Source organism: Podarcis tiliguerta (genome assembly GCF_965153285.1).
Source record: "Podarcis tiliguerta genome assembly, chromosome: 8".
Classification (NCBI taxonomy): Eukaryota; Metazoa; Chordata; class Lepidosauria; order Squamata; family Lacertidae; genus Podarcis; species Podarcis tiliguerta.
The window spans coordinates 80,806,401-80,821,578 of NC_139541.1; the positions used below are offsets into that span (position 1 = coordinate 80,806,401).

The 15,178-nt window shown below is 48.6% G+C and overlaps 1 protein-coding gene across 1 annotated transcript; it reads right to left on the bottom strand.

Moving 5' to 3' along the window:
- Nucleotides 1-876: 876 nt before the first annotated feature.
- NFKBIB (NFKB inhibitor beta) lies at nt 877-15,176 on the bottom strand. The gene is made up of 6 exons (XM_083455771.1): nt 14,277-15,176; nt 12,448-12,553; nt 10,343-10,571; nt 9,390-9,478; nt 6,034-6,267; nt 877-1,539 (listed from the first exon to the last, which is right to left on the bottom strand). The coding sequence occupies exons 1-6, from the start codon at nt 14,690-14,692 to the stop codon at nt 1,501-1,503; spliced, it is 1,113 nt and encodes a 370-aa protein (XP_083311897.1). The 5' UTR covers nt 14,693-15,176; the 3' UTR covers nt 877-1,500.
- Nucleotides 15,177-15,178: the final 2 nt, after the last annotated feature.

Sequence of the window (15,178 nt, forward strand, 5' to 3'; positions counted from 1 at the left end):
TGTCCGCAAGCTGCAGCCTTGGGAGGGAGGTTAAAGAGGGCAATTGTGGGCAGGGGAAAAGGGGGGCAGGGAGGCTCTTACAGGCTGCAGAAGATGGCTCAGGGCACGATAGCAGTTCATGTTTAGGATGAAAAGAAGGGTAAGCCTGGAAGTGGAGGCGATTGGCTGGTTTCTCAGTGGCAGGAGGGACAAAGGACATACAAGCACCACCTGATTGGAGGCACTTTCCTTCACATACAGCAAAGGCACAGTCCTGGTCCATCTACTGGAGGGAGGGGGGAAGGGAAGTTGCCACAATCTCACCCCCTGTCTTCTGGCCCAACCCATTCCCAACCTAAACGAGGCTCAATGTACAGGCAGGAGGAGAGCCATAAAAGCGAGATATGAGCAAACGAGCACCAGGGGACCTAAAAAGAAATAAATTCACGAGGAAGCTTGGTTGCAGAGTGAAGGTATTTCCTGCAAAGGTTTCACGGTGGAGAAGTGTGTGTGTGTGTGTGTGTGTGTGTGTACGTGTACATACAGTGGTGCCTCGCAAGTCGAAAAGAATCCATTCCGCGAGTCTCTTCGTCTAGCGGTTTTTTCGTCTTGCGAAGCAAGCCCATTAGCGGATTAGCGCTATTAGCAGTTTAGCGGCTATTAAAGGCTTAAGGGATTAGCGGATTAGCTGCTAAAAGGCTATTAGCAGCTTAGTGCCTTAGAAAAAGGGGGTGGGGAGCGAAAAAAAATCGCAAGAATCGCAAGACATTTTCGTCTTGCGAAGCAAGCCCATAGAGAAATTCGTCCTGCGAAGCGCATTGAAAAACGGAAAACCCTTTCGTCTAGCGGGTTTTCCGTCTTGCGAGGCATTCGTCTTGCGGGGCACCACTGTATATGCACCTATCAATCTTGAGTCATCGCTACTGTAAGATCTAGTGGGTTAAGCCGGGGGCGGCTGAATCCTAACCCGGGCCAAAACCCGACCCAAAATCCCCAAACAAAAGAGGTGTTTTAAAATAGGACTCGAGGCAATGTAGAACATCCAAAATTTGGGTCTGGAATCAGACACCACCCAGCTCAGATGTGCGTCTGATGACACCAAGATGTGGTTTAGTTCCTTCCTATCTCTCAAGCCAGCAGGGATTGAGGTAGCGGGGAAGAATTCAAACCTACGGGGTACTCGTTTCAGAGGTGCCAAAGCAGCTAGGATCAGGTGCCCCCAATACAAACCTTTTTTTTATTCTGGACATCAAACAAAAAACAGAAGTCATCAGAACTTTGGGAACAGACAGGAAAACAAACCAATAATGGAGCGCAAATTGGAATGGAGCTAAGGGAGGGCTCTCTTCGGCAGAGGAGGCAGCTCCCTCCCCAGCCCCTTCCCCAGCCCCTATAAATAAGTCAGATCTAGCTCACAGTGAAGAATGCAGTTGCTACAGAAACCACAGCTGGCTGCCAGAGGCGGAGGCATGGTTAACGGAACACAGCCTGGGAGATGAAGTGGACCCCTTGCCTGGTCTTCTAATGCCCGCGGTTGATCACGATGTCATCATATTCCTCCTGGGAATAATAATAATAATAATAATAATAATAATAATAATAATATTTATAATCTGCCCATCTGGCTGGGTTTCCCCAGCCACTCTGGGCGGCTTCCAACAAAATATTAATAATTAATCTGATGTTAAAAGCTTCCCTAAACAGGGCTGCCTTCAGATGTCGTCTAAAAGTCTGGTAGTTGTCTTTCTCTTTGACATCTGGTGGGAGGGCGTTCCACAGGGCGGGTGCCACCACCGAGAAGGCCCTCTGCCTGGTTCCCTGTAACTTGGCTTCTCGCAGTGAGGGAACCGCCAGAAGGCTCTCGATGCTGGACCTCAGTGTCCGGGCAGAACGATGGGGGTGGAGATGCTTCTTAAGGTATACTGGACCGAGACCGTTTAGGGCTTTAAAGGTCAGCACCAACACTTTGAATTGTGCTCGGAAACGTGCTGGGAGCCAATGTAGATCTTTCAAGACCAATGTTATATGGTCCCGGCAACCGCTCCCAGTCACCAGTCTAGCTGCCGCATTCCGGATTAGTTGTAGTTTCCAGGTCACCTTCAAAGGTAGCCCCACATAGAGCGCGTTGCTGTAGTCCAAGCGAGAGATAACTAGAGCATGTACCACTCTGGCCAGGCAGTCTGCGGGAGGGAGGGTCTCATCCTGCGTACCAGATGGAGCTGATAAACAGCTTCCCTGGACACAGAATTGACCTGTGCCTCCATGGACAGCTGTGAGTCCAGAATGACTACCAGGCTGTGCATTGGTCCCTCAGAGGCACAGTTACCCCATTTCAGGACCAGGGAGTCCTCCACACCTGCCCACCTCCTGTTCCCCCAAAACAGTACTTCTGTCTTGTCAGGATTCAACCTCAATCTGTTAGCCGCCATCCATCCTCCAACCGCCTCCAGACACTCACACAGGACCTTCACCACCTTCGCTGGTTCTGATTTAAAAGAGAGGTAGAGCTGGGGGTCATCTGCATACTGATGAACACCCAGCCCAAACCCCCCGATGATCTCTCCCAGCGGCTACATGTAGATGTTGAAAAGCATGGGGGGGGGGAGAGGATAGGACCCTGAGGCACTGCACAAGTGAGAGCCCGGGGGTCTGAACACCCCCCCCCACCAAGCAAAACAGAGCAAAAACAAAAAAAGCACCATCCCTTTTACTCCCACAGACTCTGGGGGGGCAAAGTTCACTTTCACCATTGAATTCATTGCCTGCCCTTCACCAGGGCAGGTTGCAGCAATTAAATTCAGCATTTATAGCAGAGTGCAGTCACAGGAATAGGGGCGGGTCCTGAAAACCCACAGCTCAAGGGTCAAAGGCCAGGATTTAAAGAGCAGGGTTTTTAGCATTTGCCACAAGCTGAATGGCTGAAGGTGCATCTCTGAGGAGAGGGAATTCCACAACTTAGGGGCTGCCACAGAGAAGGCCCTGCTTGCCTTGAACTTGCAATGCAGGCAACTCCCCATTTACGCAGGGGCTCTGTTCTGTGCAACCGCACGTTTAAGTGAAATTGCATATATTGGGAACACCGCTGAAAAAGCCTGCAAACACCACAATCGCTCCCTCCAAACCTCCTTGCTCAAACTCCAATTCTCCACCGGCTTCAAAGGTTGGCACAAGGTGTCACCAGTCAAGCTCGCAAAAATCTATCATTTGCCCGATAACAAATGTTGGAAATGTAAACAAATTGAAGGTACATTCTTTCACCTTTGGTGGATGTGCCCAAGGATTAAGGCTTTTTGGGAGATGATATATAATGAAATGAAAAAGGTATTTAAATATACCTTCCCGAAGAAACCAGAGGCCTTTCTCCTGGGCATGGTTGGCCAATTGGTGTTAAAGAAGGATAGAACTTTTTTTATGTATGCTACAACAGCAGCAAGAATACTCATCGCGAAGTACTGGAAGACACAAGAACTACCCACTCTGGAAGAATGGCAGATGAAGGTAATGGACTATATGGAATTGGCAGAAATGACTGGCAGAATCCGAAACCAGGGAGAAGAGTTGCTGGAAGAAGATTGGAAGAAATTTAAAGACTATCTACAGAAATATTGTAAAATTAATGAATGTTAGAATGATGTTGGATTGAGGTTAAGGGGTTTTTAGTAATAATATTAAGAAGGAATATGAAAAAATGGATTTGTAACAGGTGAAAATTTAAAGTTATAATATATTAAGACCAAGATAAGGATAAAGGTAAAGAGGGAAAGGATTTGCTGAATAAATAAATTGAACTGGAATACAAAGAGGGGAGGTGTGGGGAGGTCCGGGAAACAAGCGAATGTAAGATATGTTATGAAAGATTGAATTGTTTTTAATTGTTCTTTTATTTTTGTATTTTTCTTTTTTCTTTTTCTTTTTGTAATGTTTTGGAAAAATTTCATAAAATATTATTTAAAAAAAACAAAGGTTGGCACAAGGGCTCCCTGGATTGCACTTGCAAAGGCTCGCAAGATTGCTAAACACTGGTCTTGCGCCATTTTTGATGTTTTCGCACGCTTTTAGGGTCATTTTCGCCCCTTTTCGTGCCAGAGTAGAAAGGTTTTTGGCAGGTGTTTAAAAGCTGGCAAGGAAGGTGCCTGCTGAATCTCCCTTCACAGGACTGAGCCAAGGACTCAAAAGTTTGGGTACCTCCTCGTTGTCAAATGAGCCTCATTAACTTGGGGAACCACCATCAATGCTCCTGTAGATGATCTCAGTGATCGAGCTGGAGTGGAAGGGTTCTAGTCATCCCGGAGATATTCTGGGCCTAAGTTGCTCAGGGCTTGGTAAATTTATACAAGACTACAGAATTTAGACTTGCGGTTCCTAAAGTGGGTGGAACTGACCCCAGGGGGCACTGGGATTACCTACAGGGGGCACTAAGAGGCAAGGGGGTAGAGGGGGCGGGCACTGGAGGTGTAAATTACTACCAGAAAGGGAAAAGCTGGTATCACTGGATCAATTCGATCAATTTTGTTAAGTTACCGTACTTTTCGTTCCATAAGACGCATCTTTTTCTTCCTAAAAAGGGCAAATGTCTGTGCGTCTTATGGAGCAAATGTATGGTCCCTGGAGCCAAATTGCCCAGGGTCAAAAAGCAGACGATGTTTTATTTTTTTGAAAGAGGGAAGTGGGTGTTGAAACAAAGCCGCTAATCCACAAGCGATCGGGGAGGGAGGTAAGGGACGCTAGCAATAAAGGAGGCTGCCTGGGTGGGGGAAGGTAAAGACAGGGAACATGCAAGGAGAGGAGACAGGAAGACTAAAGCAATGAGGAGAGAAATTAGAAGAAAAGGAGGAGCAAAAAACTGCTCCAGCTGAGAAAAGACACGAAGGCAAACAAGAGGGAAGGGAGTGTTGAAAGCAAACAGCTGATCAGCAAGCGATCGGGGAGAGAGATAAGGGATGCTAGCGGAGGCTGCCTGGGAGGGGGGAGGTAAAAGCCCATGGATCCTCAGGATTTTTGCATCGGGCTACCCCAAACTCACCATCAAATCACATGTCTGTGGCCACAGCATGAACCACAAAAATCATATATCCACTGTTTCGTTTAGAATATTTTAGAATATTATTTTTCTTGTTTTCCTCCTCTAAAAACCAGGTGCGTCTTATGGAGCGAAAAATATGGTGCAGTGGTGCCTCGCAAGACGAAATTAATTCGTTCTGCGATTTTTTTCGTCTTGTGAATTTTTCGTCTTGCGAAGCACGGTTTCCCACAGGAAATGCATTGACGGTTTCCCATAGGAATGCATTGACGGTTTTAAGAAAAAGGCGCAAGACGTTTTCGTCTTGCAAAGCAAGCCCATAGGGAAATTCGTCTTGCGAAGCAACTCAAAAAACAAAAAACTCTTTCGTCTTGCGAGTTTTTCGTCTTGCGAGGTATTTGTCTTGTGAGGTACCCCTGTACATTAAATGCTTTTACTTGGGTTTTGCAAAAAAATGTGCAATTGTAACTGTTTGGAATTTTATTGTGTTATTATCTCACTTAGTGGGCTGTGCAAACCGCTCTTCTGAATAATGCTTTTTGCATGGTCGGGGGAACAGGGGATGAGTTTACAGAACCAAGGGGGCAGTGGGTCAAAAAAAGTTGGCAAACCACTGGTTTAGACTATGGAGCCCTTCATATTTACAGACCACACATCCTTTCCCTCTCGACATGCTTCATTATGGACCCAGAGTGGTTAGGGCAACCCAGTGAGATGTGCAGGGTACAAGTAACAAATTTATTATTATTACTGACAGAAAACCAAAGAGCTGGGGGGGGAGGATATGCGAAGCACCTGTAGCCCCAGATCTCATAGCTTGAGGGGTCTATTCCCCCCCCCCCAAATACTTTTTATTGCTTTTTTGTAACAACAACAAATAAAACAAATACTCATACATTCAAAAAATTATATGTCTTCTTATTTACTCTGCGCCTTATTGCGCCCGAACTTCCTTCCATCCCTTCAACGGTTTTCATGTCAGTGCTAACAGTGATAGCTTGGGGGGGGGCTAGCTTGGGGGGGGGCAAACTCACCTCGCTGTTGCTGTCCAAACTCTCCTCCGAGTCCCAGTCTGGCTCCTCTGAGCCAAACTCCCGCAAGAGCTGGGGGATCTTTGGGTTGGGCCGGTGCAAGGCGCTGTACATGGGGGTGTAGCCAACATACATGCGGGCCTCCGGGTCCGCTCCAGCGCGCAGCAGGTACTCGACCACCTCTGGGTTCTGAGACTCCACCGCCAGGTGAAGGGGGCTCCTCCCACAGCTCAGCTCCTGCCGGCGAGACGGGAGAAGGTGAAGGGGACGCGCAGCGGCTGGTGCTGGGAGCTCTGGGGTTGGCAGGTACGTTGGGCAAGCCATGGATCTGCCCCAGCTGAGCCACTAACTAGCTTTGACCTTTAAAGCCCTTCACGGCCTAGGACCCTCGTACCTACAGGACCGCCTCTCCCGCTATGCCCCACGGAGAGCCTCAAGGTCCATAAATAGCAACACCCTAGTGGTCCCGGGCCCTAAGGAAGTCAGATTAGCCTTAGCCAGGGCCTTTTCAACACTGGCTCCGGCCTGGTGGAACGCTCTGCCTCATAAGACCAGGGCCCTGCAGGATCTGATTTCTCTCCGCAGGGCCTGTAAGGATGTCACATAGAGGAGGGAGAAAGGTTGTTTTCTGCTGCTCCAGAGAAGCGGATACGGAGCAATGGATCCAAACTACAAGAAAGAAGATTCCACCTAAACATTAGGAAGAACTTCCTGACAGTAAGAGCTGTTCGACAGTGGAATTTGCTGCCAAGGAGTGTGGTGGAGTCTCCTTCTTTGGAGGTCTTTAAGCAGAGGCTTGACAACCATATGTCAGGAGTGCTCTGATGGTGTTTCCTGCTTGGCAGGGGGTTGGACTCGATGGCCCTTGTGGTCTCTTCCAACTCTATGATTCTATGATTCTAAGACAGAGTTGTTCCGCCTGGCCTTTGGCTTGGAGCCAATTTGATCCCCCCAATTTCTTTTTCCTTTCTCCTCTTGTGATGAGGCTGCCTTTTAATATTTTAATGTTTCAATATTTTAATTGCATTTTAATCTTGTTTTTAAGTTGTAATCATTCAACTTGTTTTTATTATTGCTTGTTAGCCGCCCTGGGCCCGGCCTTGGCTGGGGAGGGCGGGGTATAAATAAAAATTATTATTATTATTAACTAGTCCAGCCTTGGCTGGGGCTGCTGGGAGTTGTAGTCAGAGGCAGCTGGGAGGCACCAGGCGGGCAAAAGGGGCACTGGAGTGTCACTGACCGCTTCTTGAAAGGAAGGGCAGAGTCACAAAGGGGAAGAGGCGGTGCTAAAGGGGCGAAGCTCACACAGACAAAAATCAGAGGCAAGGACACTCGTGTCATATCAGACCTAGTCTAGCATCCTGGCCTCACAGGGGCCAACCAGAGGCCTGTGGGAAACCCATAAGCAGCACTGAGCACAATAATAATAATAATAATAATAATAATAATAATAATAAAAAAAAATTTTATTTATATCCCGCCCTCCCCAACCGAAGCCGGGCTCAGGGCGGCTAACAACAATAAAACAGTACAAAAGTACAGCACAAACAACACACTAAAATCATTCATTATATAATTAATTAATTAATTAATTAATTAAAGCCACTGGCAACCATTGGGCCAGAGCTCCGCGAAGATTGCCAAGGGAGGGAGTCAGGCTGTGCCCTGGCCAAAGGCCTGGTGGAACAGCTCCGTCTTGCAGGCCCTGCAGAAAGATGTCAAGTCCCGCAGGGCCCTGGTCTCTTGTGACAGAGCGTTCCACCAGATCGGGGCCAAAGCCGAAAAAGCCCTGGCTCTAGTTGAGGCCAGCCTAACTTCTCTGTGGCCTGGGACCTTCAAGATGTTTTTATTTGAAGACCGTAAGTTTCTCTGTGGGGCATACCAGGAGAGGTGGTCCCGTAGGTACGAGGGTCCTAGGCCGTATAGGGCTTTAAAGGTTAAAACCAGCACCTTGAACCTGATCCTGTACTCCACCGGGAGCCAGTGCAGCTGGTATAGCACCGGGTGAATGTGATCCTGCAGCGAAGACCCCATAAGAAGTCTCGCCGTGGCATTCTGCACCCGCTGGAGTTTCTGGGTCAGTCTCAAGGGCAGCCCCACATAGAGCGAGTTACAACAATCCAGTCTGGAGGTGACCGTCGCGTGGATCACAGTGGCTAGGTCAGGGCGAGAGAGGTAAGGAGCCAACTGCTTAGCTTGGCAGAGATGGAAAAATGCCGCCTTTGTTGTAGCTGCAATCTGCGCCTCCATGGAGAGGGAGGTATCGAAGATTACACCCAAACTCTTAACGGACGGTGCTGGCACTAATTGCGCCCCCGCAAGAGATGGGAGTTGCCCCCCCCATCCCATATCGTCCCGTCCCAGCCACAGGACCTCTGTCTTTGAAGGATTTAGCTTCAACCGGCTCCCACGTAACCATCCAGCCACAGCTTCCACAAGAGCCAGAATAGGTAACAGCCACTGGTAACCCTTTCCTCCATGAATTTATCTAATCTCCTAAAGCCTCTTTTAAAAGTGTTTCTTCTTATCCCACTGCTGCTAGTTCACAGGGTGAATTAATTCAACACGCTTCTTAAAGGTGCTGGTGGGGACTTTGTGTTGTTACCCAGTGTAGTGACCCGGTGGGATTGCTACGAGGAATTATAGCAAATATAGAGTAAGCCACCTGTGTCAGCAACGAAAGCATTGCGTTGACTGGGTTTAAACTATTTTGATCAATCCACACCTCTGCATCCCTGTTCCATTTCTCTTTCTTCACAAGTCACGTACACACTTAGACAGGCAGGTGTCCTGGGTCCTCAAAGACAGTGGGCAGTTTCTTTGATGTAGCTTTTCTGATATGTTAATCTTAGGATGTTAATCTTAGGGCCAAGAAACAGGTTTCACATAAAGGTGATAATGATTGCTGTCCTCCTGGCCATCCTTCTTATCTTATGTATTGATTGTTTATGACCTCCGGGGTTGCTGGATGAACTCCTTTGTAGTTCTCAATTTATTTACCCCAATAGTATGCATGCTCAACTAGTGTTTGTAGTTTAACTTTGTCCCCACGTGGGGTTTGTTGAAATGCTCAGAAGAAATCTGATTGGTTCTTACGAACACTCTGTAAAAAGCTCTTTTGTGAATAAAACGACCTGGGCCGGAGGGTGGAGGCAGACACGATTATACGCACCCTCCCCAGAGTCTTGCTGGTTCATTCTTATTAATGTATTCTTATTAATCAGAGTTCAATCCTTCCTTTACTTTGGGAACACCTCACACGGAGGGTTCCTTTTCAAGTGTACGGGAAAACAGTGTGCATACCTCCTGCAGGATAATCACCTATATGTGTCTATTTCACCACCGCCTCTGAAACTAACCGGTTTGTTGAGATCAGCTCCCCCGGAGATTAAGAGACTGACCACGTCCAAGTCTTTCCGCAAGACGGCAACATGCAGGGGCGTGTAACCTACGGAAAGAGAGATGGGACACAGTTTTGCAGCTGCCTGGGCACTGAGATGGAGAAACTACCTTGTGTAATGTGGATTTATAACCACCACCACAAAATGGCATGTGGAAATCCCAAAGTAAGAAATGATATGGATCAAATACATTTGCATTCCTCCAAACTGAATTGTCCCTGCTGCAAAATTCAGAGTTTGGTTCCCAAGCTAAGGGAAAAACTGAGGTAGGCGCTGCAGTAAGAGGAAGGAACAGTACAATCTTGAAAAGGAACAAAAGAAGATGGGAAAAAGGGGGTGGGTGGAAATGGGAAACGGGCAAAAGTGTATAACGCAAAAGTACGCGAAGTTCGCAAATCCTCAACCACAAGTGGTGGAAACGAATGCATTCCTCTTTAACTGCCCGCCAACTTCCAAGTCTGATATTTTAAATAGTGTATTTTTCGCTCTATAAGACGCACCAGACCACAAGGCGCACCTAGTTTTTGGAGGAGGAAAACAAGAAAAATATATATTCTGAATCTCAGAAGCCAGAACAGCAAGAGGGATCGCTGCACAGTGAAAGCAGCAATCCCTCTTGCTGTTCTGGCTTCTGGGATAGCTGCGCAGCCTGCATTTGCTCCATAAGACATACACACATCTCACCTTACATTTTGGGAGGGAAAAAGTGAGTCTTACAGAGCAAAAAATACAGTATTTAAAGTTTGGAAGATCCATGCTGATCCATCTCATTCTCCCACCCACGATATTCACAAGGACTGGAAACTTTTGGCATTTTAAACCTGCTCTTCGCTAGACCCTACTGTCTCCATATTACGGAGGACTTCAACAAGACCAAGCAACTATTTCCCCTGAGGACCCAGGAGAGGTACCATCAAAATTGGTGCAGTCCAGTTGGGCCCGAAAGCCGCTCCCTTCGCAGGGCCTTTGCGCAACATGCGGCGCCAGGAGGATCTGCGCGCACTCCCGCTGCCCTTCTCGGCACGCCAAGTGCAAAGCGGTGTGGCCGCCCTTTTCCTGCACGCTCAGACCGGCTCCCGCCGACACGAGCTTGCTCACAAAATCGGCAGCCCCCAGGATGACCGCGATGTGAAGTGCTGTCTGGGGAAGAGAAAGCGAGAAAGAGCCTGAGTTCGAGAAGAGCCGTCGCTCCTGGGATGACAAGGTAGCGGTGGGGAACTTAATAATAATAATAATAATAATAATAATAATAATAATATCTTTATTGTCATTGCCCCCTTCGGGGACAACGAAATTACTTGACTGCTCCATAAAAACACTAATTAAACAATACAGTATAATACAGCAAGGGAGATTAGATGACTTTCAAAGTCCGGGCTTCCCATTCAGGGCCGAGATCGCTCTGGAGAAGAAGCTGTTCTTAAGACGGCTCGTTCTTGTCTCCATCGTCCTGTATCTCCATCCCAACGGCAAGAGTTCGAAGAGACAGTGACTAGGATGCGATGGATCTTTCACTATGTCCAGTGCCTTCCTATGGCACCTTGTGGCATAAATCTGCTCTAAGGTGGAGAGTGGGCACCCAACAATGCTCTCTGCTGCCTTAACAACCCTGCACAACCCCATCCTGTCCTGGGTAGTACAGCTTCCGTACCACACACATAAGCCATAAGTGAGCACGCTCTCAATGGCACAGTGATAGAAGGCAAGCAGCAGTTTCTGCGGAAGACGGTTTTTCCTTAGTATTCTCAAAAAGTACAGTCTCTGCTGCGCCTTCTTCACAAGCCCCCTTGTGTTGACACTCCAGGACAGATCCTCTTGTAATTCAATGCCCAAAAATCTGAACGTTGTTACCCTCTCCACACAGACCCCATCAATCAAAACTTGTGGCTTTCCAGAGGTCATAATCTTAAGCATTTTCAGGAACTATACAACGGGTTGGTTTTAACCTTGACGGTCTTATACTGACTCAGGGAAGAGGAATCGGAGGGACCTCTTGCTCCCCTATGAACCTGTGCATGTGCCAGAGGCCCTTCCTCATCATGAGTGAAAAGGCAATAAGCTCAGATGGAGCACCTGCCTTGAAAGCAGGCAGTTCCAGGTTTAATCTCCAGGTAGGGTTGGGAGAGAATCTTGCCTGAAATCCTGCTGAGTCGCTGCCAGCCAGTATAGTATAATAATAATGATGATGATGATAACAATTTATTATTTGTACCCAGCCCATCTGGCTGGGTTTCCCCAGCCACTTTGGGTGTCTTCCAACAAAGATTAAAAATACGTTAAAATGTCACACATTAAAAACTTCCCTGAACCAGACTGCCTTCAGATGTCTTCTAAATGTCAGGTAGTTGTTTATCTCTTTGACATCTGATGGGAGGGCGCCACCACCAAGAAGGCCCTCTGCCTGGTTCCCTGTAGCTTTGCTTCTCGCAGTAAGGGAACTCCCATGGTCATAGCCCAGCACTCTAACCATTACACCACACTGACAATACTGAGCTAGATCAGGCATAGGCAAACTCGGCCCTCCAGATGTTTTGGGACTACAACTCCCATCATCCTTGACCACTGGTCCTGTTAGCTAGGGATGATGGGAGTTGTAGTCCTAGATGGACCAAAGATCTGAGTCAGTATAGGGCAGTTCTTATGTTCCTAAGCATTTCTCCTTACCCAGAGAGAAACCTGGGAGAGGTGGTGCTGCTGTTTTTGTTTTGTTAAGTTTTAGGTTGCTGGTGAAGACTTTTGATTTCATTTGCTGTTTCAATGCTCCTCTGTGCTTTAAGACTTATTTTTTAAAACTGCCTTCCTTTGCTTTTTCGGGGGGATTTCCAACCTTGTTTTCAATGAATGCTGCCTTGGAATTTTCTAACTTAAAAGTTCCAAAGTAGATTTCTAAGTCTGCATAATTACGCAGACTGCTGTTCTGTACAGCGAGGGCTCGTGGCTCCTCCCGACGTGCGTTACGAGCTTGGGGAAACTGAGTCTCACAACAGAGCAGAGCAAAAGCGTGTCTCAACCCAACCTGTCCGAGGTCGTTCTGAATATCCAGGTAATCCGTCCCTTGGGTGTACTGCAGGATGGAATCCAGAAAGGCCTCGTGCTCGTGGATGACGGCCAAGTGGAGAGCTCTGGAAACAACAGGAAATAACAGAGGCTGCTGAGAGGAGCAAAAGTCTCTTATCGCTCAGGGGGGGAAATAAAACATTTTCCAACACAGACGGGGAATACAAAACAAGGAGATCTCAAGCGGCGGCAGCCTTCCATCATTTTGTGGCTGTCCAGAGTTTTCAAAAAGAGGACTGTATTAGAACAAACTGTTCTCCAACTCAGTTTAGTAACTTAAAAAATAAATAAATTGCAGCTCTACCCTACATGTTGTTGCTTGAATTAAGACCAAATGTGTGCATAGGATTAGTATCAGAGTTCTCACTTGTGTTGTTTTAGAAATAGGCAGAGCCAACAGAACAGTCAGTGCTCATAAAAGGGCACTTTGCAGGGTTACCCCTGCCCCTGGCAAAAAACAAAACAAAACCCAAAAGAGGACATTGTAGATACTGGCTTGCATGGGATCTGATCAGGCCTAGTCGAGTCTTTGTTCTAATTTTGAGATTTAAATAAGCCCACAAAAAGTAGCAGTCAGCTAATTAGTTTACTATCCAGCTCTGAGTCAGCTGATTAGTTTACTATCCAGTTCTGAAGTCACCTGCTTTCATGCTGGCTACAGAAGGAAAAAAGCCCCCTCCTTTGTGACCAGCATGCAAAATGAAATACCAGCCACTTAGCAGCCTGGTAAAAAACAAAACACTCCTCTCTTTTTCCAAACACGCTGTGGGGAGGAGGCAGAGCCTACTGCAAAGTAAGAACGGGAACCCAGCGAACAGACAGGGACAGAATGGAGAGAGAGACCATTCCTCCACCAGCCCATTCATTCAGCTGTACAGAACTCCTAGTCACCTGATTAGGCGTACCAGGTGTGTTTTTATATAAAAACCTGTTCTAGCCTACCAGCGCGGAGCTTATGTTTCAAGATGCCCCGACATCTCTGTGCAAATGCAAAAGCAAAAAGAGCAGGTCAGAAGGCAGCTCCTGAACTGCAACAGCTGGAAGAAGCCTCATCAGCCACCGGTGCCTGTAGCGGTGGTCGGAATCGGTGGCCACTACAGGCACACGGAGGCTCCTGAGCCAAAAAACCCCGAAATCCTCATTCATGAGCAGGCAGATCGAAACCAGCATGCCCAGGCTCAGCAGAGTTTGGTGCTCAGGTACAGCTGTCGCAGACCCCAGGCAGACAGAGGAAATCTGCAGCTCTGTCCCCTTATTATGAGAAAGCCTTCTGATGCCGGTTTCCTTCCGACACAGAACAGTGGTACCTCGGGTTAAGTACTTAATTTGTTCTGGAGGTCAGTTCTGACCTTAATTCGTTCCGGAGGTCAGTTCTGAAACTGTTCTTAACCTGATGCACCACTTTAGCTAATGCGGCCTCCTGCTGCTGCCGTGCCACTGGAGCACGATTTCTGTTCTCATCCTGAAGCAAAGTTCTTAACCCGAGGCAATATATTTGGGTTAGCGGAGTCTGTAACCTGAAGCGTATGTAATCCGAGGCACCATTGTACCTATATCTATCTACAGTGGTACTTTGGGTTAAGAACTGAATTCGTTCTGGAGGTCTGTTCTTAACGTGAAACTGTTCTTAACCTGAGACACCACTTTAGCTAATGGGGCCTCCCGCTGCCGCCACTGTCCAATTTCTGTTCTCATCCTGAAGCAAAGTTCTTAACCTGAGGTCCTACTTCTGGGTTAGCAGAGTCTGTAACCTGAAGCGTCTGTAACCCGAGGTACCACTGTACGTACGTGTCCCCGTCCTCGGTGACGAAGCCCAGCACGTGGTGCAGCCAGGCTTCAGGGGCCACCACTGCCGAGGCCCCGTTCTCGAGGCGCACGGCCCCCACGCCGTCCACGATGGCGCCCACGTCCTCGTCGCCCCTCAGGGAGTCCCCGAGGGCAGAGTCCAGCCGCTCCAGGTCATCCTCCTCTTCCTCTGAGAGCGCCTTCTGAGGGCCAGTGGGGCCCGAGGGGCCGGGGTCAGGGGTCAGGGCCCGGCGCCCAGGCCCCTCCTCCCCCTCGCCAGGGCCCACCAGGCCCGCGTCTCCCTGGATCTGGCCCAGCTGGGCCTCGCTGAGGGAGCCCAGGCCGCTGTCGCACCAGTCGTCGCCTTCCACCCGCTTGGGCTCCCGCGGGCCGCCCTGAGCAGCAGCTTCGGAGGCCATGGCGGGGGGGAGAGCCTACAGGAAAGGCCTGGAGGGCCGCAGGGCCATAGGGGGAATCCGGGCAGAGCGACCCGCTGCCCCGCCGTCGCTCCTGCCTCACAGGGGGGATTTCAGCGGCCTGGGGAATCCCCAGACTGGCGTCTGGTCGGCGCAGTCGCAGAGAGGCATGCCGGGAGTCGTAGTTCTTTCCCCTTTTCCGCAAAGCATGCCGGGAGCTGTGGTCCCGGGCCTCTCAGCATCCGGGTCACTCGTCCCACTTCAAAGAGCCATCTTGGCTCTCTCGCAAGGCACGTCGGGAGCGGTAGTTCCCATGGGCACTTCTCTTTCTCCCCTTTGTTTTTAATCACCTATTCTTCACACAAGGACGCTATTTGAAGTTTGAAGACGCAAAAAAAGCAGTTTGAAGACGCGAAAAAAGCAATCCCCCCCCCTCAGCGACCCATTTTTAACGTTAGTTGCCGGCGCCGCAAGGCATGCCGGGATTCC

Bases quoted from the DNA above. Each gene is read 5' to 3' on its own strand.
- NFKBIB (XM_083455771.1), bottom strand. From the start codon at position 14,692: ATGGCCTCCGAAGCTGCTGCTCAGGGCGGCCCGCGGGAGCCCAAGCGG. The intron at 10,572-12,447 runs GTTGGGTTGAGA...TCTCTTCCCCAG, and splicing joins TTCAGAACGACCTCGGACAG to ACAGCACTTCACATCGCGGT. The intron at 9,479-10,342 runs GTACCTCTCCTG...CTCTTTCCGTAG, and splicing joins GGACTGCACCAATTTTGATG to GTTACACGCCCCTGCATGTT.